The sequence below is a fragment of the Chelon labrosus genome, assembly GCF_963514085.1.
Source record: "Chelon labrosus genome assembly, chromosome: 7".
NCBI classification, from domain to species: domain Eukaryota; kingdom Metazoa; phylum Chordata; class Actinopteri; order Mugiliformes; family Mugilidae; genus Chelon; species Chelon labrosus.
Genome location: NC_140343.1, coordinates 23,577,003 through 23,600,978, shown reverse-complemented (window position 1 = coordinate 23,600,978; position 23,976 = coordinate 23,577,003). Strand labels below are relative to the sequence as shown.

At 41.0% G+C, this 23,976-nt stretch overlaps 1 protein-coding gene across 1 annotated transcript; it reads left to right on the top strand.

The window, feature by feature from the left end:
* Positions 1-1,601: 1,601 nt before the first annotated feature.
* Positions 1,602-23,598, top strand: LOC311491189 (uncharacterized protein; the record flags this gene model as incomplete). Its single annotated transcript, XM_084549046.1, has 18 exons — positions 1,602-1,980; positions 2,106-2,692; positions 5,110-5,188; positions 5,300-5,417; positions 5,815-5,987; positions 7,056-7,205; positions 12,683-12,733; positions 12,815-12,858; positions 13,181-13,212; positions 13,412-13,479; positions 13,571-13,688; positions 15,257-15,435; positions 15,634-15,852; positions 19,166-19,315; positions 19,746-19,961; positions 20,155-20,433; positions 21,999-22,292; positions 22,575-23,598. 18 exons carry the CDS (start codon positions 1,602-1,604, stop codon positions 22,892-22,894), a joined length of 3,456 nt encoding a protein of 1,151 aa, XP_084405172.1. The 3' UTR covers positions 22,895-23,598.
* Between the last annotated feature and the right edge of the window lie 378 nt (positions 23,599-23,976).

The following is a 23,976-nucleotide window of genomic DNA, read 5'->3' as shown; positions in this document are numbered from 1 at the left end:
GAGGAATGCACAGTGCATGTACGGGGCGTGGCCTCAATAGCTCTGCAGTAAGCAGTGTGCTGTGTGCATGTGATTGAGGAGTGTACTTGCATTAAATCTGGTTGTTTTAGCCAAGACTATGCTACAATATATTCCCCCCAACTATATTTAAGTTCCCTGTTAAGGGCCAACCTTCAATTTTGTAAATTTCTTATTTATTCCTGTTTATTCCCATATATTCCCGTTAATTCCCGTTAATTCCCATATATTCCCGTTAATTCCCATGGAAAGTTTCCAACTTTGAAAATTCCCGGAATTTTGCAACCCTAGTCACAACTGTTTTGGAGGCACAAGGGAGACCTACACAATATTAGGAAAATAAATCAGAACCATGTGTTACATGCAAGTATCCACCAACAAGTGTAAATCTGTCACCTCTGAGGTAACTCCATGGCTGTGTGTTTGCATCTTTCAACTTCTTCAAAAAAGATCTGCAATGATTTGTTTTTAAACTCAAACCTTGAGTCTCAGATATGATTGCATCATGAAGCTGTTGCTCCCAGTTCAGAGTTTCATCATCTTTATAAAAAAGCAACAACTTTCCTTGAGCCACAGCAGAACTGAAGTGACGGCGAGTCTGCAGGTGGAGACATGATGCTCGGGTGGACCATTCTGATTTTTGGCCTGGGATTGGTAAGTGTAACCCCTTGCATGTAGATATACAGTGACACAACATTTACATTATATCTCTTATTATGCTTTCTAATTTACTTTACAGACATCAGCCAAGCTAACAGATGAAACAGGTGAGTCACATATTATGAGGTTTTTGTTGTGGTTAGAGATGAACAAAAGTTGGTCAGAGAATAGTATATTCAGAATATGGTGAAATCCTTCACAGTCTTTAGATGCTTTTCTTTGGTCAACAACATTTCTTCATTCTAACATTCATTCAAGATTTTTTACAGCAGCACTGATCTTAAGATACCTTAATGTATCCAAAGACTTATGTAGTATTTTACATCTGAGCTCTCTATGCGTCATTTAGCTAGGTTGTACCTTAAAAATAACTTGAGAAGCTTTAAGTATTGTCGGTATGAATAGAAAAATAACAGTATTAGTAATCATTTCTACCTTTGATTCAAATTTAGATACAGATACAGATACAGAAAGCTTTATTAATCCCCAAAGGGCAATTCAGTTTCTACAGTCCACCATCTAGACATACAACCATTCACACAACAATAGTATATAGCATTAGTAACGTGATAAGGTCTGGGTCCAAGTGCAATTTATAAATAAAAAGACATCAGAAGCAGAATAAATAATGATAAAAAGAATACAAATAACTGTGAAGTTTCAATTTTGGCCTAAAAAGAGTGACTCTTCAAACTATCATATTAAACTAACAGAATACCTTACATCATGTTTTGAGCCACGTGTCTACTCTTCTTATCGGCTATGATGCCTGACAGATGCCTCCATGTTGTGAAGAGGCAGGTTTTTTATCCGGCGGGTGAATGGAAATGGTCCTTTATGGGGTTTCCTTCAGGATCAGGACTGTATGGCCTTGGGTTAGCCATTCATGGAATCTACGCTCAGCTTGGCAGGGCCTCAAAACCATGGCCTCCGCTAACACTGCTGCTACCATCCCCAGAACCATCCAGGTGAAAGGCTGCAGCCCCACATCCCTCCCTGACGATCTCAACTCCTTCTACACCAGATTCAAAACAGACAACGCCATCCAGCTTGAGAGTGTAACATCCACACTCATCCCTGGCGGCTCTGCATTCACCTTCAGCTCACATGACGTGGTGAGAGCCCTCAGAGGAACCAGAGAGAGCAGCTCACCTGGCTCAGACAACATCAGTGGCCGGGTCCTGAGGCACTGTGCTCAGCAGCTAGGGGACGTGTTCCAGACCCTGTTCCAGAGCTCCATGGACAGCAGCATCGTCCCTCATCTTTGGAAACACTCCACTGTCATCTCCATCCCCCAAAAAAGTAAAACAAAAGCCCTGAATGACCTTCGACCCGTAGCTCTCACCTCCCTAGTGATGAAAGCCATGGAAAGGATCATAAAACACCACATCATCAGAGCAACGGACTCCCTGATTGACCCATTCCAGTTTGCGTCAATGATGCAACGACATTCATCATGGACAGCATCCACAAATACCTGGAGCACCCCGACTCTTCAGCCAGACTACTGTTTGCTGATTTCTCCTCGGCATTCAATACCCTGCAGCCCCACATCCTGGCCACAAAACTTTCCTCCCGCTTCCACCTAGACGACAAATTAATCCTGTGGATCCTGGACTTTCTCACGAACAGGTCCCAGAGAGTACTGGTCAACAGCATCTTCTCAGACCTCCGTTTCACCTCGATTGGCTCCCCCCAGGGCTGTGTGCTATCACCCCTGCTCTTCATCCTCTACACCGATGACTGCAGATCCACACAGCCCAACTGCCACCTGGTCAAGTATGCTGACGACACAGTTCTCCTGTCTCTGCTGTCGGGACACACACATCACCACGGACCAGCTCTTCAGGAGTTTATAGAGTGGTGCGACAGCTCACGCATGGAACTGAACGTCAGTAAAACCAAGGAGATGGTGGTGACTTATTCCAAGAATCAGAGGGACCTGACTACAACAGCCACCACCATCATCCATGGGAAGCCAGTGGAGCTGGTCGAGGAGTTCAGATCAGCGTTGGTTTTGGCAGCCATTTTAGATTTAGTCTTTGTCTTAGTCTTTTGGACGAAAATGCTTATCAGTTTTAGTCACATTTTTGTCATTTCTATATGTGATGGTTTTAGTCTCGTTTTAGTCGACGAAAACTCAAAAAGGTTTTAGTCTAGTTTTAGTCATTCATTCATTCATCTTCTATACCCGTTTAGTCCTGTTAAGGGTCACGGGGGTCTGCTGGAGCCTATCCCAGCTGTCATCGGGCGAGAGGCGGGGTACACCCTGGACAGGTCGCCAGTCCATCGCAGGGCTAACACAGAGACAGACAACCATTCACACTCACATGCACACCTACGGCCAATTTAGAATCACCAATCAACCTAATGAGCATGTCTTTGGACGGTGGGAGGAAGCCAGAGTACCCGGAGAGAACCCACGCAGACACAGGGAGAACATGCAAACACCACACAGAAAGGCCAGCCGGCCCATGGATTCGGACCGGTGACCTTCTTGCTGTGAGGCATCAGTGCTAACCACCTCGCCACTGTGCTGCCGTTTTAGTCAATTTTAGTTAAAAGAAGAAAAAAGAAAGTATTTTCACCAATAATTACAATAACAACGGAATGGTTTTAGACAGACAAGTTTTCCACCCAACAGCAAATACTTTCTGATCTACTATAAGGATTATGCATTACACACAGATAAAATGGTAAGTGTATATATAGTCATATTAATTGGTGCTACAGTGTTAAAAGCTCTATCCAGCTTTGTTTTTATTTTTATCAAGAAAAACTGGTGCACTGCACCTTTACAAAAATAGTGCCGTCTCTTTAAGAAAGACGGTAGTCTTGAGTTGTTGAAGTTGTGCGTGGCTGTGGATGTGTGCCGTTGAACTGAGGGCATGTTGCAAATATAAAGTAAAAATAAATAAAGATGAACGTTTGTCTTGCTGTTTGTTTTGGAGTTGCAACAGATAAATGTTTCCGGCTAACATCTAAAAAAAGTTTTACCTTTATCTACCCACACTACCTTCGCGATCTACCGGTCGATCGTGATCGATGTAATGAGCACCCCTGCCATAGATCATCTCGTCGTTTCTGACCACCAAGGCCCTTGCCGCTGCCACTAAGGTCCATCATTTAGTGTGACTGTGACGGCAGGCGTGTTGTGCAGAATGTGCACAGATGCTGGCGTGATGCCATGTGGTGGGCATGACCAAACAAGGATAGGATGCAGCACCATTGCTGATACTTTTTAGCTTTTGACAGACAATAGGCAGAAATGTCATGCATTTTGAACGTCTGACAGACCACCCACAACATATTGTCATGAAGAAATTGGGCGTCAACGAAATAATTTCGTCATCGTCATCGTTGACGAAAACAACACTGGTTCGGATATCTGGGCACCATCTTTGACAACCTGCTGAAATTCTCCTCCAACACCGAAGAGACTCTCAGAAGGTGCCAGCAACGTTTCTACCTCCTGAGGAAACTCAGCTCCTTTGGAGTCAGCAAAGACATTCTACAGACTTTTAATTACAGTTTTATTGAGAGCATCATCGCCTTCTCAATAACCTGCTGGTTCCACTCCATCAGCCTCCAAAACAGAAACCGATTGCAGAGCACTGTTTCGGTCTGCTCTAAGATCATCGGCCTGCCTGTAAGAACTCTTACACATATTCATGACCAACAGACACTCAACTTGGAAGTAAAAATCACCAAAGACCCCTCACACGTCCTCCACTCAGCATACCAGTGGCTCATCTCTGGACGACGGCTCCTCTGCCCTGACTGCAGAACTCAGAGGAGAAAAGCCACCTTCGTCCCCAAAGCTTTCCTCCTCCTCAACTCCTCCCCACATACTCTCTCTCTCTCACTCTCTCTGACTCTTCTCCAGCTCACACATAGCCATAGTACAGTCAACCTCCCCTTGTCCCCCACCCCCATACTCACATACCAGAGACTCTTGATTGTTTTTGGTTGTTTTTATTTATTACCTATTCTACCTTGGCTATAACTTGTAAATACATATTCCCTGTAACTACTGTTTACTGTTTACATTTGCACTTTACTTACACAGTCTGTTTACATTCTGCATGGATATTTTGGATAGTTATGGCACGGTAACTTGTATATATACTTCGTATTTTGTATCTTGTTCTGTTTCTGTTTTTTTTTTTTTGCACCTTAAAATGTCTGTACTTGCACGTTAAGCTGCTCACTTGTGCCTTAAATTCCCCCACCGGGGACAAATAAAGTTTTCTGAATCTGAATCTGAATCTGAATTCAAGATAGGTCCCACCCCTTAGTGGTTGGTTCAGTAGTGCCACCAGGTTATGGTCACCCAGGTTAACAAGGTCTACGTCAGGTTTTTTTGAGCCTGGGCAACCTGATAAAAAGTGGGCTATTCTATAACATAACTGTGTACCTCATTCCCTTCAGACACTCAACAGAAACACCATCATAGGAGACAAGTATCGCTGGCCAACAACCGTTCCCTACTACCTAAAGGACAACCTGGGTAAGACATTCCAGAAACTCATGTTTATAGCTCTAACCCTGGATGTGCATGAAGATGCTTATTCATTTCATTTTTTTTTTCTTTTTCAATGTGGCACTTTTAAACATTTAGAGATCAATGCAAAGGGAGTGATCCTGAAGGCGTTTGACCAGTTCAGACTGAAGACCTGCATTGACGTCACACCATGGAGGGGAGAAAAGAACTACATCTTTGTTTATAAAGGCAGAGGGTGAGCTGAGCTTCACTGCTGTGTTCACTTCCATTTACGACTGTGTGAGTGTACACTGTCTTGTTCAAAACGTGAAAACCCTCTGAAGGTTTATACAAGCTTACTGGTGTACAAGATTCTTATATTAACAACAGATCAATGATTATTATGTGTCACTGTCTTTTTTTCATTTCGTTTTATGACTCATGAAGAACAAAAGATTCAGACTATAATTACTACTTCAGCCGCAAACATGATATTGTTAAGACTGTACTCTCACACTGACGCAGGTTCTGAGTTGAAGATGAATGAGTGCAGTTCTACGTCCAATGCTTTAAAGACTATTTAGACTGTGTTCTCTATAAAGTGATATAAGTACACGATTGTTTAGACCTTTGTTTCCTTTCCTTCTCCACAGATGCTCCTCCGCAGTAGGCAAACGTAAGAGGAAGCGGCAGAAGCTGTCCATTGGTCCAGGCTGTGATACCGTGGGAATTGTTGAGTTCCTCCATGCTCCGGGATTCTGGCATGAGCAGTCCAGAGCTGACAGCGACGACTACGTCAACATCATATGGAATTGCATTGACCCCGGTAACAGTCATCTTGCATTATTTCTTACATTGGTATCTATATCTTACATTTAAGTGTGAAACTAATTTATTCACAATACAATAAATTACAAACTGTACAGAAACATAGCACCTGGTTTTTCTTTTTTCATATTCCTGCTATTTCGCTACACTTTTCCCCCAAGGTGATGGACAGTGGCTTACAGCATTTTTGAAAATAAAAAAAGAGAAAAAAGACAAGCAAACAATAAAAGTCTTACATCTTCCTGGTATTCCTTACTTGTCTTTCGTAGATAGAAAAAAAAATTCCGAGCACACAATGACAGAGTGTCCAGTGCCCTGGGAGTTCCCTGTGACTACGGTTCTGTGATGCACTACAGTAAGAAATTCTTCAGCCCACCATCGTCACAAAGAACGCCAACTTCATGGACGTAATTGGTCAGAGAATTGGGTCCAGCGCCAGTGACCTAACCAAGCTCTCTAAAACTGCAGTGAGTAAACACAGTATGTCGACAATCTATGACACAGGCTGCCTTCATTGTGCAAACCATACAGTATGATTGAAAAGGTAGGTACAAATGCGCAGGGCAACACCTACCACATACAGCGTACGGAGATTGAAACTTACAAGCTTTTACTTCAGTTAATTTACCATCAGCGTAAAAAGCTTTCCAGGCATAACAAATGAGACAAGCATTCAAACGGTTTTCATTAAGAGCATGAAGGTCTTATCGCTGCAGAAGAAAAAAAAAATGTAAATCTTGCAATATCTTATTAATTATGTGTAGTAGTGTCATGTGTCTGTAAAGTTGTATGTGTAGAAATATTTCACTGAATCTGAAATTTGATGCCAGAAAAGCAACTGTCGGCAGCCATGCAAACTGGTATCACACGCACTTTTGCCAGATTGGGTGGTTTCATGCCCAATTTGGTGGGTTCCAATTTAATATTTTATTCATGCCTGCATGGACAGGCAATGCAGTGCAGTAGTAGATTAACACAGCTGCTAGTCACAAACTGTATTTAGTACAGTAACATTCCTCACTCTACAAACAACCTTAATGAAACTGTAACCATTTCCTCTCCATAGCCAAGTCTTCTACCTTTGTTGACAGCTGCGACTTCGAGGAGGAGAACATCTGTGGGATGATTCAGGGTCCTGGCAACGCAAAGTGGCAACGGCGTAGCTCAGTAAGGGGAGGACCTTGGATGGACTTCACCAACATGGGACAATGCAAAGGTGAGGTGTCAGTGATAACAAAAGCATGTTGTGGTACACGTCACAGGTGTAGCAAGGAAGGTAGGACACAATTGCAGGACACACACTCAGGAAAAACAAGTCAATTTAATGATGAATTAAAAAAAGAAAAAACAATAGGGTTCTACAGAGGTGAGCAGGCATAATCCCAACAAAACCCAACAAAAGGTCTAAAAACCAAAGCAAAAACTAAGGTACATGGAAACTGGGAAAACAGGCAGGAATAACTGGACAACAAGGCAATCAAGGAGCAACAAACTCCTGGATTGGGAGAGTCTGAGAATTCCACGGAAACTAGGAAGTTCAGCAGAAAGGCTGCTCAGAAGGTGGCAAAGACCCAGAAAATTTTGCTGGAGGCTGGAAGACAGCCTCTGACAGTTTTGAGTTCTAAACTGAAGAAGCTATCGGATGAGTGGTGAAACGTCTTCTCAAAAAAACTCTACAAGTCCAGTTGCCTTTTTTAACCTTTGTTGGATATACCATGACCTGGACGACTGAGAACCTTCACAGACAACAGTGCTCTTGGTCAATCTAAAATCTTAAACCTCAAACCTGAATATTTAAGGAAGTGAACGTAAGGTTTTGGCTTTTGTACGAGAATATCTGTGTGTGCACAATTATTAGGCAATTATTAGTGTGCAGAATTACACTGCCTGGCCAGAAAAAAAGTCGCCACCAAACAAAAAGGTCACACACTCTATAATGTTTTGTTGGACTGCCTTTAGATTTAATTACAGCATGCGTTTGCTGTGGCATTGTTTCGATAAGCTTCTGCAATGTCACAAAATTTATTTCCATCCAGTGTTGCATTAATTTTTCACCAAGATCTTGTACTGATGATGGGAGAGTCTGACCACTGCACAAAGCCTTCTCCAGCACATCCCAAAGCTTCTCAATGGGGTTAAGGTCTGGACTCTGTGGTGGCCAATCCATGTGTGAAAATGATGTCTCATGCTCCCTGAACCACTCTTTCACAATTTGAGCTCGATGAATCCTGGCATTGTCCTCTCGGAATATGCCCGTGCCATCAGGGAAGAAAAATCCATTGATGGAATAACCTGGTCATTCAGTATATTCAGGTAGTCAGCTGACCTCATTCTTTGGCCACATGATGTTGCTGAACCTAGACCTGACCAACTGCAGCAACCCCAGATCATAACACTGCCCCCACAGGCTTGTACAGTAGACACTAGGCATGATGGGTGCCTCACTTCATCTGCCTTTCTTCTTACCCTGATGTGATGGTTCCCCACTCTCCTTTCAGTTTTTAATAAAATTTTGAACAGTTCTTAACTCAATTTTAGTAGTTTCTGCAATCTCCTTAGATGTTTTCTCTGCTTGATGCATGCCAATGATTTGACCCTTCTAAAACAGACTAACATGGTTGTTTAAGAAATGAGAAGCTACTGATTGCATCAGTTGGGGTTAAATATCTTGTTGCCAGCTGAAAGATAATCGCCCATGCAATAATTATCCAATAGGAGGCTTGTACCTATTTGCTTAGTTAAATCCAGGCAGTGTATTACGCAACTCAAAGAAAAACAAAAATATTCCCATCTTACTTCTTTAATTTCATCCTTTAGAGTCAGAATAATAAAACAACTCAAACTTTACGAATAAACTATACTGACATTTCAAAAAATAAATCGGTGACCAACACTCTCAAGCAGGGGTCGGCAAGTTTGGCGTGGGGCCAAATTTTTTCCGAGCAACTGAATGGCGGACCAAAACATCACATCAATCAAAAACATATTTTTTTTCTACTTAACAAAACGTTTTCCCCTTATCTATAGGATACTATTATATATTGTACAAAAAAAAGTAATTTAAGAAAGTCACTCGTTTGAATTTTAAAAGAATGACTTTCTTAATTAAATTACTTACTACTCCATCCCGAGGGACATCATCGCTTATCCTCCCTGGCCAAAGAAACCATTCCCTAGTTGGATGAGGCCGCATTTCAGCTGGAGCTTATTGATTTCCAAACAACCTCTCTGGTCAGCGATGCGCTCAAAAGTGCGCAATCCGTGGATGACTTTTGGATGCTCAGATGAGTGCAGATGGATCAGGAAACTCGCCTTTATGTGCTGACGATGTTTCCCTCCACGTATATGCGAGTCGACCTTTGAATGCCATTAAGACGCACGAGAAGAATCGGCCTGACGCACAAAAATCTGGAGAACTGCTTGCGGGTTAAAGTCACATCCATATCTCCTGACATCAGGGGTAGCGTTAACGTAATATTTTCCGTCAATGGCCGTTTTTTTTTTTTAAAGCGGTGACGGAAAAATATGAAGGCAATCTGTCAATTTGGTGGCGAGTGAGCATATTAACTGGCTCTTGTCTCTCTTGATTAGTGGTGTAATAGTCGGTTATGAGTCGGTTAAGTTTCGTTTCTCTGCGTATTGTGCGTAAGTGAGTGAGTGGCTGAGTGCCTTAGTTTGCTAGTGGTCAAGTCGGGTAGTAGGCTACGTTTGTTTCTCTGTCGAGTGAGATGTAAGGTGTTTGAATGGTTCAGATTATATCAATCAAACGTGGTAGGACTCAACTGATTTTCAGTGTCATCTGGCGGGCCAGATATTATTGGAGGCGGGCCAATTTTGGCCCGAAGGCGGCCAGTTGCCGACCACTGGCTTAAGAAAAAGAGTTGGTGTCACTACTTTGAAACTCCCTACTAACATCTTTTAGAGAAGATTGATTAGATTAGATATCAAATCCATTCCCGTTAGTTTAAACCTTAAAACATCTCCATCTCTCACCATCGCTCCAGAAATTTATTATTTCATACCTTATCATATTCGTTTTATTTGATTACACTCCCATATTCTATTAGTCCTTCATTTATTCATAGTTGTCACTTTATTAAATAAATATTTGTTCACATTTAAGAAGTTGTTTGTGATGTTGTTTTACGGCAGAGAATGAATGGTACAAATTGTAGAAAAGGATTCACTCCTTTAGATATGCAAATTATTTAACTGAGACTGATAAATTGATTTAAACTGTGTTCTTCCTAAGATAACAGGAGGTGGTGCCCTAACGAGACATTTAAAAGTTGTAGAATATCCTACACACAGATCAGCCAATGACCACCTGCCTAATATTGTGTAGGTCCCCCTTTTGCTGGCAAAACAGCCCTGACCCATCGTGGCATGGACTCCACTAGACCTCAGAAGGTATCCTGTGGTGTCTGGCACCAAGATATTATCTGCAGATTATTTAATTCCTGCAAGATGCGAGGTTGAGCCTCCGTGGAATCTGACTTGTTTTCCAATACAGGCTAGATACTCAACCAGGTTACAGGCCAAGTCAACACCTTGTGTTCCTCTAACAATTCCTGAACTATTTTGGCTTTATGGCACTGAGCATTATCTTGATGAAAGAAGCCACTGCCATCAGGGAACACTGTCTGTTCTAAAAACAAAGTTACACTGCACACATTGTTTATTGAACAGAAGTTCTTACTGGCTAAGCTGAACATATAAGAGACAATAATGGTTGTTAATGTTGCTACACAGACAAATGTTTAGAAAAAAAATAAAATGTGCATGTTTGTGCAAACACTTGTGTAACAGATGTATTCATTCTTATTGAGAATAGAGAAGTTCCAGCAGAAAAGAGAAGTATACCATACAATAAATAAACATCAGGAAATAAAGCAAGAACTTATAATAAGATGAAACGAAAACTGCTGGTCCTTTTTTGCAGACTCATATTAGGTTTAGATACAGTGGGAAATACCTACAGTATATACATGTACACCATTGCACTTTGGTATTGCAGTTATCTGTAAGGATGTGTGGGTGAAAATCCCTACATGTACAACAGAATTACTTTTAGCTGTGTACTGTGTGTGGATACCTGACTGGAGTTATAACTTAACCATCTCCAGTTCAGAAAGCTGCCACATGCATTCTTTATTGTATGCACTACAATCCAGCATGAGTAATAAGTGTAGAGGGCAGCACAGGTGTCGTTTTTACAAAAACAGCATGCTTGGGCTGATCTTTTGACCTGATGGTTTCAGTGTTGGTTTCCTCATATGGTTTCCTCTGCTGCTAGAAACATTTTAAGAGATAAGACAGATAAGATAATCCTTTATTTAGAGGACAAATGTTCAAGCCAGAAGGTCTCACAAACTTAAGACTCAGAAATTCTCCTTGAAGATGTTGCCCTTCAACTTGCTTGATGAATGTTTCTCTTTAGTATCAGTATCTCTTTGTCATTGTCCTCTGCAGTGTCATGGCATCCTGCCAAATTTCACTTTTAGGGTCAGATATATCTAGTTATTTGTTTGCTGCTTCACGGTGCAAGTTCAAATCTCATTCATTTAGGTCCGATCCAAATAATAAAAATGTGGTTACATGCAAATATAATTTGTTGTCCAATGATTAGGTAACGTCACAGCTGCATGTGTGTCTGTATGTTTGAACTTAACCACAAACTTGAGTCATATATATGACACGTGAATGTTGCACCAATTTCACCCATATAAGAGATAAACCTTCCTTGAGCCACAGCAGAACTGCCGTGAGTGTGAGTCTGCAGGTGGAGACATGATGCTCGGGTGGATCATTCTGATTTTTGGCCTGGGATTGGTAAGTGTAACCCCCTTCATGTAGATATACAGTAACACAACATTTACGCTACATCTCCTGTGAAAATGCTTTAATGCCAAGTTTTCTATTCACTGATTATTGTGCTTTCTAATTTACTTGACAGACATCAGCCAAGCTAACAGGTGATATATATGACACGTGAATGTTGCACCAATTTCACCCATATAAGAGATAAACCTTCCTTGAGCCACAGCAGAACTGCCGTGAGTGTGAGTCTGCAGGTGGAGACATGATGCTCGGGTGGATCATTCTGATTTTTGGCCTGGGATTGGTAAGTGTAACCCCCTTCATGTAGATATACAGTAACACAACATTTACGCTACATCTCCTGTGAAAATGCTTTAATGCCAAGTTTTCTATTCACTGATTATTGTGCTTTCTAATTTACTTGACAGACATCAGCCAAGCTAACAGGTGAAACAGGTGAGTCACATATTATGAGGTTTTTGTTGTGGTTAGAGATGACCAAAAGTTGGTCAAAGAATATTATATTCAGAATATAGTGAAATCCTTCATGGTCTTTAGATGCTTTTCTTTGGTCGACAACATTTCTTCATTCTAACATTCATTCAAGATTTTTTACAGCAGCACTGATCTAAAGATACCTTAATGTATCCAAAAACTAATTATTAGTGGTATTTTACATTTGAGCTCTCTATGCGTCATTCAGCTAGGTTATACCTTCAAGAGAACATGAGAAGCTTTGGGTACGGATGGTATGAATAGAAAAATAACAGTAATAGTACCAGTAATAGTAATCATTTCTACCTTTGATCCAGATTTAGTGTTTTTACTGTTTGTGGAAATGTAATTTTGTTATAATTGATTCATCACCTGCAGAAATTGATGTTGATGAAGGCCACGACTGGGACATCATTGACATCAATAAAGGTTTGTTAATTATTTATTTCAGTTTCATTTTATTTTATAAAGCTGTGTCTCTAAAGCATTTTCATCACCTGTTCTTTGCAGCTGCAGGACTGGACCTGCTAGAGGGAGATATTGTGGAGGACCAAGTAAGTTTCTATGACCGTTGTGACTGACCAGTGACTGTTGCGGTTTCAGTTTCAGTCTTGTTGTCCTCTTCTTCTGCAGCTACTTAAGGTACATGCATGGTTTTGCTAATGCCTTTCTACCTGCTGTAGCTGTCTGCTGCCACATGTATTTTTGATTGGCAATGTCAGAATATGTGGGGCAGCTGGATTTTCAAATTAGTGCTTTAGTAAGAGCCGCTGTATCCATTGAATTTTTGCAAAACAAAATAGTTATGTTGTAGGTTCAAAAGTGGTGTTTTTGTGAAAATAAAAACATTACTCATTTTTACATATTTTTCATCAGGTTATTGGCACAAAATATTGGGCAAAATTAAAGTAAAACAATAAAGAGCAATTTCACTGTCAAAATTGGCAAACAAAGCATGCAAGACTTTAAAATGAATGCCAAATGATGGTGACTGTACAGAATATGTATCTTGGATTTTTGCAAGGTTGTGTTAAAGTAATCTAATTTACAGATTTGTTTTTTATTACTGTAATTCTATAACACAACTGTATACCTCATTCCCATCAGACACACCATCATAGGAGACAAGTATCGCTGGCCAACAACCGTTCCCTACTACCTAGAGGACAACCTGGGTAAGACAAGACATGGAAACTCAGCTCTAACCCTGGATGTGCATCAAATGAGGATGTTTTTTCTTGGTTCTTTATACCATGTAACGTGTAGAGATCAATGCAAAGGGAGTGATCCTGAAGGTGTTTGACCAGTTCAGACTGAAGACCTGCATTGACTTCACACCATGGAAGGGAGAAAAGAACTACATCTCTGTGTATAAAGGCAAAGGGTGAGTTGAGCTTCACTGCCGTGTTCACCTGTAGTTACGATTGTGTGGCGGGGGGAGGGGGGTGCATTGTTAACTAATTGGGGCCCGACAACACCACCTGGGGACTTGCACCCCAGGATATAAAGAGCAGAAATCTAAATGTGATGCAAAGAATAAGGGCATAGGGTCGTGACTGAGGAGGCAGAAGGAGATAAAGCAAATATTTATTGATTTAAATTAAAGGATAAACCTAAAAAGAAAACTGGAACTGCTGAAACAAACAAAGTAAGACGAAGTATAGGAAAAAAAAGATTGTATTAATAATCAAAAGGCCAGCTACAACAAGGCTAAAACTTTAATAACTATAACCTATAGCTAAAATTCAGATTCATTCCGATTCAGAAAACTTTATTTGTCACCAGGGGGCAATTTAAGGCACAGGTGAGCACCTTAACGTGCAAGTAAAGACATTTTAAGGTGCAAAAAAAACAGAAACAGAACAAGATACAAAATACGAAGTATATACAAGTTACCATGGCATAAATGTTATGACTATCCAAAATATCCATGGAGAATGTAAACAGACTGTATAAGTATAATCAGTTGGTTAGGGCTTCTGTGGTTACTGGTTACGCTCCCCTTCCCCTGGGGTACCACACAACCACTACAAAACATGCCCCAGTGTCTACTTGCATGAAACGGGAGTGAAGTCCTCACCACGGTGCCTAGCCTCCCAACTGACGACATCCAGGCCACACTAAAAATCAAAGGAACAAAAACTACCTGAAACACAAAAAGCAAAAAAGTTAAAACAAAAAGCCACAACCAAAGCCCACAACCCAATTGATGAACAATATCTCAAAACCAGGAACCAAACAAAAAGGGTACTTTAACGAAAACTTAATACACCTTGACCAATAAGGCCAAAACAAATGGAAAGACTGGCCCAAAAAGAAAAGCAAACCTAACAAAAAACAGCACAGGAAGGGACAGAAAGAACAAGGCAAGAAACAGCAGTAGATGAGCCACCATCAGACTACTACTACCACCAGGGACCAGCAAGAAGCTGAACAGAGCCACCTGAAGCCTTTTATACTGCACCTGGCAGGAGGAGGAGATAAGGGCGGAGAGACTGCCTGGGTTGCGTTCGCAACCCTTCACTGAGGTTCACTACAAATGCGTGTACAATGTCTCTTTGAAAATGTGGAAGCCCTCTGAAGGTTTATTACAAACTACTCACAGCCATAATAATAATGCTACATCCAACATGTTCACAGCTATTCTGACATAAAGAAAACTTGTGACCTCACTTGTGTCATGAAGAACAAAAGATTCAGACTGTAATTACTACTTCAGCCAGAACATGCTACTGTTTTTTTACTTGTAGTGATACACAAATACAGATACGTAGTTTTTCAATATATTGTTTTTTTTTTCTGACTCTGTCTAGCACATATATCATTTACCACACGATACAATTTGTGACATACTGCGGGAAAGCGAATCGTCAACTGATGAGCTAACTTCACAAGATCCATTAGTTCCCAGATTGTTGATATTTTTGTGCGTCTTGCTTTCCTTCTCCACAGATGCTCCTCCTCAGTAGGTAACAAACGTAAGGGGAAGCAGCAGCTGTCCATTGGTCAACACTGTGATCGCCTGGGAAAAGTTGAGCATGAGTTCCTCCATGCTCTGGGATTCTGGCATGAGCAGTCCAGAGCTGACCGTGACGACTACGTCAACATCATATGGAATAACATTAAACCTGGTAACACTGATAAGTCAATTAATTACAATGAATGTACTGATGTAGGACCTTGATTCAATGAATGACAAACTCTACAGGAAGGCAGCAGTGTTTTTCTAACCATTTTTTTTTTTTTTGTACAATGGACAGTGACTGGCTGCACAGTCTCATTCTTGTAGGGCTTCATTTCTTCTGATATTCTGCATGTGTCCTTCTCAGGTAAGGAGAACAACTTTGAAGAACACAATGACACAGTGTCCAGTGCCCTGGGAGTTCCCTATGACTATGGTTCTCTGATGCACTACGCTAAGACAGACTTCAGCATCAACTCTAATTCCACCATCGTCACCAAGAACCCCAACTTTACGGACGTAATTGGTCAGAGAATGGGGTTCAGCGCCAGTGACCTAACCAAGCTAAACCGCCTCTACAACTGCAGTGAGTAAACACAGTATGTCAGTAATATATGACACCTGCCTTTATTGTGCGAATATAATGTAATATATAATATATAGCAATATTGTGAGGAGCAACACCTGCATGCCTAGTATATTTAAACTATTGTATGTAGTGTATATACAGTATATGAAGTTGACATGAGCCATTTTACCAGCCCAGATGAGAGATTCAGCTTGCAAACACATCACAGGTACAAAAACAAGAGACAAACGTAAAACAAAAATTGCATTACATGCATGAATGTTTTCTGACACTCTAAACTACAATTCTGGGCACCTGTTACAACCATTAAATTACAAGCTAATTGATTAACAAAAAATTCAAGTGTGCATGCGTGGGATCTCTGGCAACAAGTCCAGGGTGTACCGCCCAATGACAGCAGGGATAGGCTCCAGCCCCGGCGCCCCCCTGTGACCATCCAGAGGACCAGCAGTTACAGAAATGAATGAATGAATGAATCTATTGACACAATATTACATACAGTTGAAACCAGATATTTTTACATACACTGTGCTAAAAGACACATAAACATTTTTTCATCACTGTCTGAAGTTAAATCAGACTAAACCTCTCCTGTTTTAGGTCAGTTACGATTACCAAAATTGAGAGAGAGAATTTCTTAGAGAATTTTTTATTACTTTCTTCAAAGTCAGAAGTTTACATACACAGAGATTACTATGTCTTTAAACAATGAAGGAAAGCCCTGATGATGATGATGTCATGGCTTTGGGAACTTCTGATAGGTTAACAGACAACTTTTGAGTTAATTGGAGGCACACCTGTGGATGTATTTTAAGGCTACACCTCAAACACACTGCTTCCTTATTTGACATCATGGGAAAATCAAAAGAAATCAGCCAAGATATCAGGAAGAGTATTGTGGAGCTCCACAAGTCTGGTTCATCCTTGGGTACAATTTCCAGATGCTTGAAGATGCCACGTTCATCTGTTCAAACAATTACACGCAAGTATAGACACCATGGGAATGTCCAGCCATCATACTGCTCAGGAAGGAGACGGGTTCTATGTCCCAGAGATGAACGTGTTTTAGTCCGAAACGTGCGAATCAACCCCAAAACAAAAGCTAAAGACCGTGTCAAGATGATGGCTGAAGCTGGTAAGAGATTGTCATTCTCCACAGTGAAACGAGTCCTGTACCGACATGGACTGAAAGGCCACTCAGCGAGGAAGCAACATAAAAAAGCCAGATTACAGTTTGCAAATGCACACAGGGACAAAGACCTTAATTTTTGGAGACATGTCCTGTGACCTGATGGACCTAAAGTGGAACTGTTTGGCCATAATGACCATCGTTACATTTGGAGGAAAAAGGGGGAAGCGTGTAAGCCTGAGAACACCATCCCAACTGAAGTATGGGGGTGGTAGCATCATGTTGTGGGGCTGTTTTGCCGCAGGAGGAACTGGTGCACTTCATAAAATAGATGGCATCATGAGGAAAGAACATTATGTGGAAATATTGAAGCAACATTTCAAGACATCAGCCAGGAAGTTAAAGCTTGGGCACAAACGGGTCTTACAAATGGACAATGACTGCCAAACTAGTTACAAAGTGGCTTAAGGACAAAATCAATGTTTTGGAGTGGCCATCACAAAGCCCTGATCTCAATCCCATAGAAAATTTGTGGGCAGATCTGAAAAGGCGTGTGCGAGCAAAGTGGCCTACAACCCTGACTCAGTTACACAAGTTCTGTCAGGAGGAATGGACCAGAATTCCAGCAGACTATTGCGAGAAGCTTGTGGAAGGATACGCAAAACGTTTGACCTAAGTCATACAGTTTAAAGGCGATGCTACCAAATACTAAGGCAATGTATGTAAACTTCTGACTTTGAAGAAAGTAATAAAAAATTCTCCAAGAAATTCTCTCTCTCAATTTTGGTAATCGTAACTGACCTAAAACAGGAGAGGTTTAGTCTGATTTAACTTCAGAGAGTGAGGAAAAAAGGTTTTATGTGTCTTTTAACACAGTGTATGTAAACATCTGGTTTCAACTGTATATACCCTGAGGATGAGGTTAACTACTAATCATAGAGTAATTAAAAGCTGATTCTATAAATGACAACAAATGACCTATCTACATCAAAAACATTTAAGAAAGTACATGCTTTTACATGCAATGTACTCTTCAACAGCTCTGGGGAAAACATTATCTAAAAATGTTGGCTCAGTCAAACCCAAGCAGTAGACCTCAAAACAATACAATACAATACAATACAATACATTGGTGGCTTACAACAGAGTCTCTATTTATTGTGTTTTCATGTACTTATTATTGATGCAGAAACACAACGGGACAACGACAATTGAACTCCACTTTATTAAGTGGATAAGCATTTTGTCACACACAAGTTTCACCGACATCCAGAGAATCAAACCACCAGTGCCATCTCCATGGTGGTTTGATTTCAGGGTTCACGTCAGTAGGCCTGCGTAGCTCTTCTGTGAACTACTGAAGTTTTCCAGTAGTTTCTTGGAGCCAAACTGATCAAACTGATTTATGACGATATAATATGACGATGTAATATTATCATATGGATTTGGTAACTGACTGCAGTATTATATCAGGCTATTGAGATAATACATCACATCAACACATCAACATTGCCACCCACCCCATGCAGGTCAACTAAGAGCTGGATATGTGATAACATAGTTGATGAAAGGTGTCCTCATCCACAGCCCTCACATAAGAAATGATCATCTCATATTTACACCCCCTCCCCATAGCAATGACACTCCTTGATGGCAGCAGCCATCCCCAGCAGGATGCAGCCTGACACAGGCACACACACAAAAACAGTTTAGGAACAACTCAAAAAACATGAAGAACATTGACCTGGCCTTCGAATTCACTAGATCCCAAACTGATCAAGTATCTGTGGGATGCGCTGGAACAAGTCTGATCTACAGAGGCCCCTCCCCTCAACCCATAGTACCCAAAGGCCCCACTAACAACATCCTGTTGCCAGACACCACAGGACACACTCAGAAGGCCCATTTCCATTCTCTGACGAATCAGAACTGTTTTGGAGGCACAAGGGAGACCTACACAATATTAGGAAGGTGGTCATAATATTATGCCTGATCAGTGCAATACTTATTAGTATAGCCTAATACTAATGCACCTAATTTATCTAATTATTACCAAATATACACATTTGTGAACTGCCTTGCTTTCTCGCCCTCTATCTCCTAGAACATATACTTATGTCCAGCATTTATATGATGTCTACAAACAACCTTGATGAAACAGTGACTGTTTCCTCTCCACAGCCAAGTCTTCTACCTTTGTGGACAGCTGTGACTTTGAGGATGAGAACATCTGTGGGATGATTGAGGGTCCTGGCAACGCCAAGTGGGAATGGCGGAGCTCAGTGAGTGGAGGCCCTTGGACTGACTTCACCAACATGGGACAATGCAAAGGTACCATCTATCAAATGCAGGTTACAGCACTGAGCTTTGAGCCTCCTGGACAACAGTGGAAAATGAGACCCCAGCAGTTTCCATAGATAAAAAAATTATACCACAGTTTTTTTTTTTTGTTTGTTTGTTTTTTGGTGCAGCTAAAAAATCGGTAAGCTGGATTTAAAGGGTAAGGGGGATGTAAAGTAGAGGCTAGGATCCATGACTGGTCTACATGGAGCCTACGCCATAGGGGGATATGCCAGTGAAAGCATTTATACCTTTGTACTGGTCTGTTGGCAGACTTGGTTCTTATCAGAACAGGTGGGAAGTCAGGCTGGCTTCCAAGCTGTGGACTGACCTTTCTCTTTGTTGAGCAGTTATTCTTACCACAGTATGGCCATATTGTCAAGGTCTAATATCATTTGACTTTTTGTCTACGTTTGCCCAGGGAAAGGCAACTTCATGCATTTTAAAACAGCCAGTGCTAAGCCCAAAGAGTATGCTTTTTTGGAGAGTCGATGGCTTTATCCCAAACCTGGACCCCAGTGTCTGCAGTTCTTCCTCTATAACACCGCAGCACCTGATGATGTTCTCAAGATCGGGATTCGAGAGTATGACAAGGCCAACGCCAAGGGTAAACTGAAGTTCTTCAAGAGCATTTCAGGTAAAAAGTTAAATATTCAATTGTGTACATATTGATTGTATATACTTTGGTTCAAAGCCATTTGGAAGTTCCTGGTCCTTTAATTAAAGAACAATAGATTTAAATGGAGTCATAAATAATACAAGTTGGTATAAAACTTTAAATACAGTAATAGATTAGTAGTTAACATCTATTTTTTCCACTCTCTTCATAGGAGGTGTCAGGGGCTCTTGGGAACTGCATAATGTCAACCTGAATGTGACAAAGAAGTCCCGTGTGGTTTTTCAGGGGGTGAGGGGAAAGAAGTCGTCAAAGGGAGGTTTCTCTGTGGATGACATTAACCTGTCGTCCACAAAATGCCCTCAGCACATCTGGCACATCCGCAACATCACTGGCCTGCTGGCTACCATGCCAGCAGGACAAAAACTGTACAGTCCCCGTTTTCTGTCACCAGCAGGTTACTCCTTCCAGGTGAATACCACTTTTTCATTACGTTGATAAATCCACAGTGGTATATTGAAGTACAGCTAACAGTCTGAAATTCCCAAATCAAGGAACTGTGGGGTTTCATACTGTACATTATATGAAAAGACCACCACTGCATGTTCCAGACAGAAATTCTCACCACCTGATAATCAGTGTAGGGTCCTAAACTCTGAGTGCATCCAGGACTAGCTTTGACATGTGCTAGTTGTTAACACGTTTTTTAATATCATCAGTAAATCTACGGGGTTAGAATGATGCTTTGTGTTCCTAAGGTAGTTGGCTGCACATGCTAACACCTGCAACTCATATCTAGTACTCTTATGTTTTTGATTGTGGAAAGCCTAAAAAAGACATCACAATTGTACCTCATGAACACCACTTTGTTGTGTGGAGGAATCGATGTTTGACAGTGATTTGATAATTTAGTGAATTATCTAAAGCAGGGGTGTCAAACTCATTTTAGTTCAGGGGCCACATACAGATCAATGTGATCTAAAGTGGTGATCAATGTGATCTAAACCTGGAATTTCTTTTTTTACCGTTCCCATATTCCCCATAGTTCCGTTCTCGTTAAAAGGAAATACAGTATATTATCACAAAGGTACTTCTAGAAGCACACATAACATTTATTTTTTTAATTTTGTTTTTAAATTCTTTGAATTTAATATCACTTAAGTCCATCCATTAAGTGATTTAGTCTATGGTACCAAACCATTGGCACAGGCGCATGTTGGAGCTCATTTGAATCCAGTTCACAGTGTCTTAACAGTACTCACAGTTCCTGGGATGCAGAGTGCTGTTAGATAGAATTTGGCAAAACCTTCCTTCGGCAGAGTTCGGTCACGGTGGTGTAGAAACATGGCTTCAGGCTCCGTACACATGCATAAGCATCCAGTAGGTTCTCAGCAGCTTGGAGCAACAAGTGTTTCGCAAACACAAGTCTCTCATACTACTAGCACGAAAAACTAGCTAGCAACAATCGGCAGTGTGGTCACGATTTAGCATCAATTAAGTAGAATTCCCGAGGGAAAAAGGCTCCCAGTGAGCGTCCAGCCTCTCCAGCAAACAAATACACAACTGGCAAAATACCCCTGTACATGTTATAATACACTTGGCTGCTTCTGTCACATCTCCAGTAACATGAGTGCCATTTGAAGTCATGCACCCAGCCACCTATTCCTACCTAAATGTCTTCTTTAATCTGTCATTTAATGCCAGCCAGCTCACCTGTAATAGAACTACTATTGTTACTACCATAGTTTTATGCCCCTGTGCTCTTGTTTATTCTCATAACAGTAGGTTTATTAACACTCTGTACACCCATTAACTGTTCACTAACTTAACTGACAAAGAAATAAAGAAGAAATTTGCCACACTTGTCCATGAAACATCTTTTGAGTTAATCATGCAGTCACCTTTGGTTCCTTGAAAAAGACAGGGCTACATGTTAAAGAGTAGCAATTCTGTATGACTTGAAAAGGAATTGTCTGAAATGAAATCAGAAAGTCTGCACTTTAGGCTCATAGACAAATATGACTAGACTTGTCAATGCTTTGGTAAATGACCACCTGTAAAATGACAAAGAACTGTGTCAGTGTCCAAGAATATGTGGATCTACCTGTATTTTCTCAATCTGTCATATATTGAATAGATTTTCAATGACTGCTGTGTTCATCTGTTTTTTTTCAGGCACTCAGTACTTCTGGGATGATCCCAGGAAGGTGGGCACTAAAGTACAGGACTCTGATGGCAGCTATTACTATCGAGGACCAGGGTACGGAACAGATTCCTTCATCACCCACAGCAGACTGAGGAGCAGAAAATTCATCAAAGGAGACGATGCCTTCATCCTCTTAAGTCTGGAAGGTGTGGAGTGTTTCAGACATTAGATGGTTACAGGGGAGCGGCACATTGCACATACAGTACATACTGTATATTCATACTGATGAGTCAAAATACTGTGACCGTATCTGGCCCCAAGATGTCGACTGTGAAAACTGACTGTTCACGCATCTAATTTATCCCAGAGATTTGAACATGTCGTTGTTTTAAGGCAGTCATTATTTTTATCAGGGTTTGATCATAATGTTATGGCACAAGTATCGTTCTGTCTCAGGAATATCACAATGGTTGTCTGTCTTTCCTCAGACATATCTGGACTGTTGGTGCCTCAGCCTCTGCCCCCTCCTTCAGTCCATGATGTTTCCAGTCTGATGAAGGCAGCACCACATGGACCTGCTAATAATCTCACAGCAGTCATAGCTGTGGCAGCATCCCTGGCAGCAGCCATGTTGGTGATTTCCATGTTGATTGTGGTCAACGCCTGGAGACTGAGGAGGCTGAGACAGAGTGACAAGGTGGCGATAATGAAGGACAAGCATGGATTCATGGATGTGAGTGTGACTAAAATGAGTCAGCACCAATCTACATCACTGCTATTTAGGTCAGGTTGTTTTCTTATTTATTAAAATGTGAGAATCAACACTAATGGGTCTATTTTTCATCACAGGAGCACTCAACCAAAGATATCCAACCTCTTCTCTCTACTCCATAAGCCAATCAAAGGAAAAAGAAAATTCTGTCTTTCTCATCCAAGTGCTTTGCTTATCTATACAGCTGCTGTAATAATTCTGATTGTCAGCAAGTATAATCTGATTTTATGCATAAGAAATAAAATCTCTGTCAGCATTTGTCTATAAATCATTTCTTCTGCATTTCTGATTATATTCAAGGGTCCTTTATCATGTAGAAATTGTAAGCAGTGGGGGTATTTTGGCAGACTGTAATGTTCATGTGCTGCTGACTGGACCAGGAGCTACTCCAGCTGGGAGGAGCATCTTTACTTAAAGAACTCAGTTAAGCCTCAAGCTGCTTGGGTTTGTTTAAACACAGTCAGTCTGACACTGCTAATATGAAACACACTCTTCAACCACTGCAACAATGTCAACTAACAGAACACAACAGAACTGAACATAAACATATGTTATCAGTACTGTGCGCTGCATATATGTATTCTCTATGGGCACCATTTAATAGTACTTCACAGCAAGTTGTAAGATAACATAATTCAATTCAGTTCAATTCAGTTTTATTGCTATAGCATCAATAACAATACCAATTGTCCCAAGACGCTTTACAAAACCCGGCCTGAGGAGGAGGAGGGGGGAGAGTGTTGGAATTATACCAGGGAGCTAGCCTCATCGGATTCACGACCTTCTTTTTCAGAGGGGCAACTAAGTTTAGAGTTGTACTAAGCAATGCTGCAGTGCCATCAACAAAATAATCTATTTGTGTAGCAGTTATTTTGTGGTTGCGGCCGTCCACATCATTGGCACATGGCGCTGAGGTAAATAAGCATCATCAGATAAACATCTACTGTAATGAAATGTCTTTCCAGTTCCTGTGTTATCCATTATTGTAAATTCACATGTTATGAGGAAATGATCGGACAAAAGAGGGTTATGAGTAAATACTGTTAAACCTTCAGTTTCAGTGCCGTATGTTAGGACAAGGTCTAAGGTGTGATTAAAACAGTGAGTTGATCTGTTTA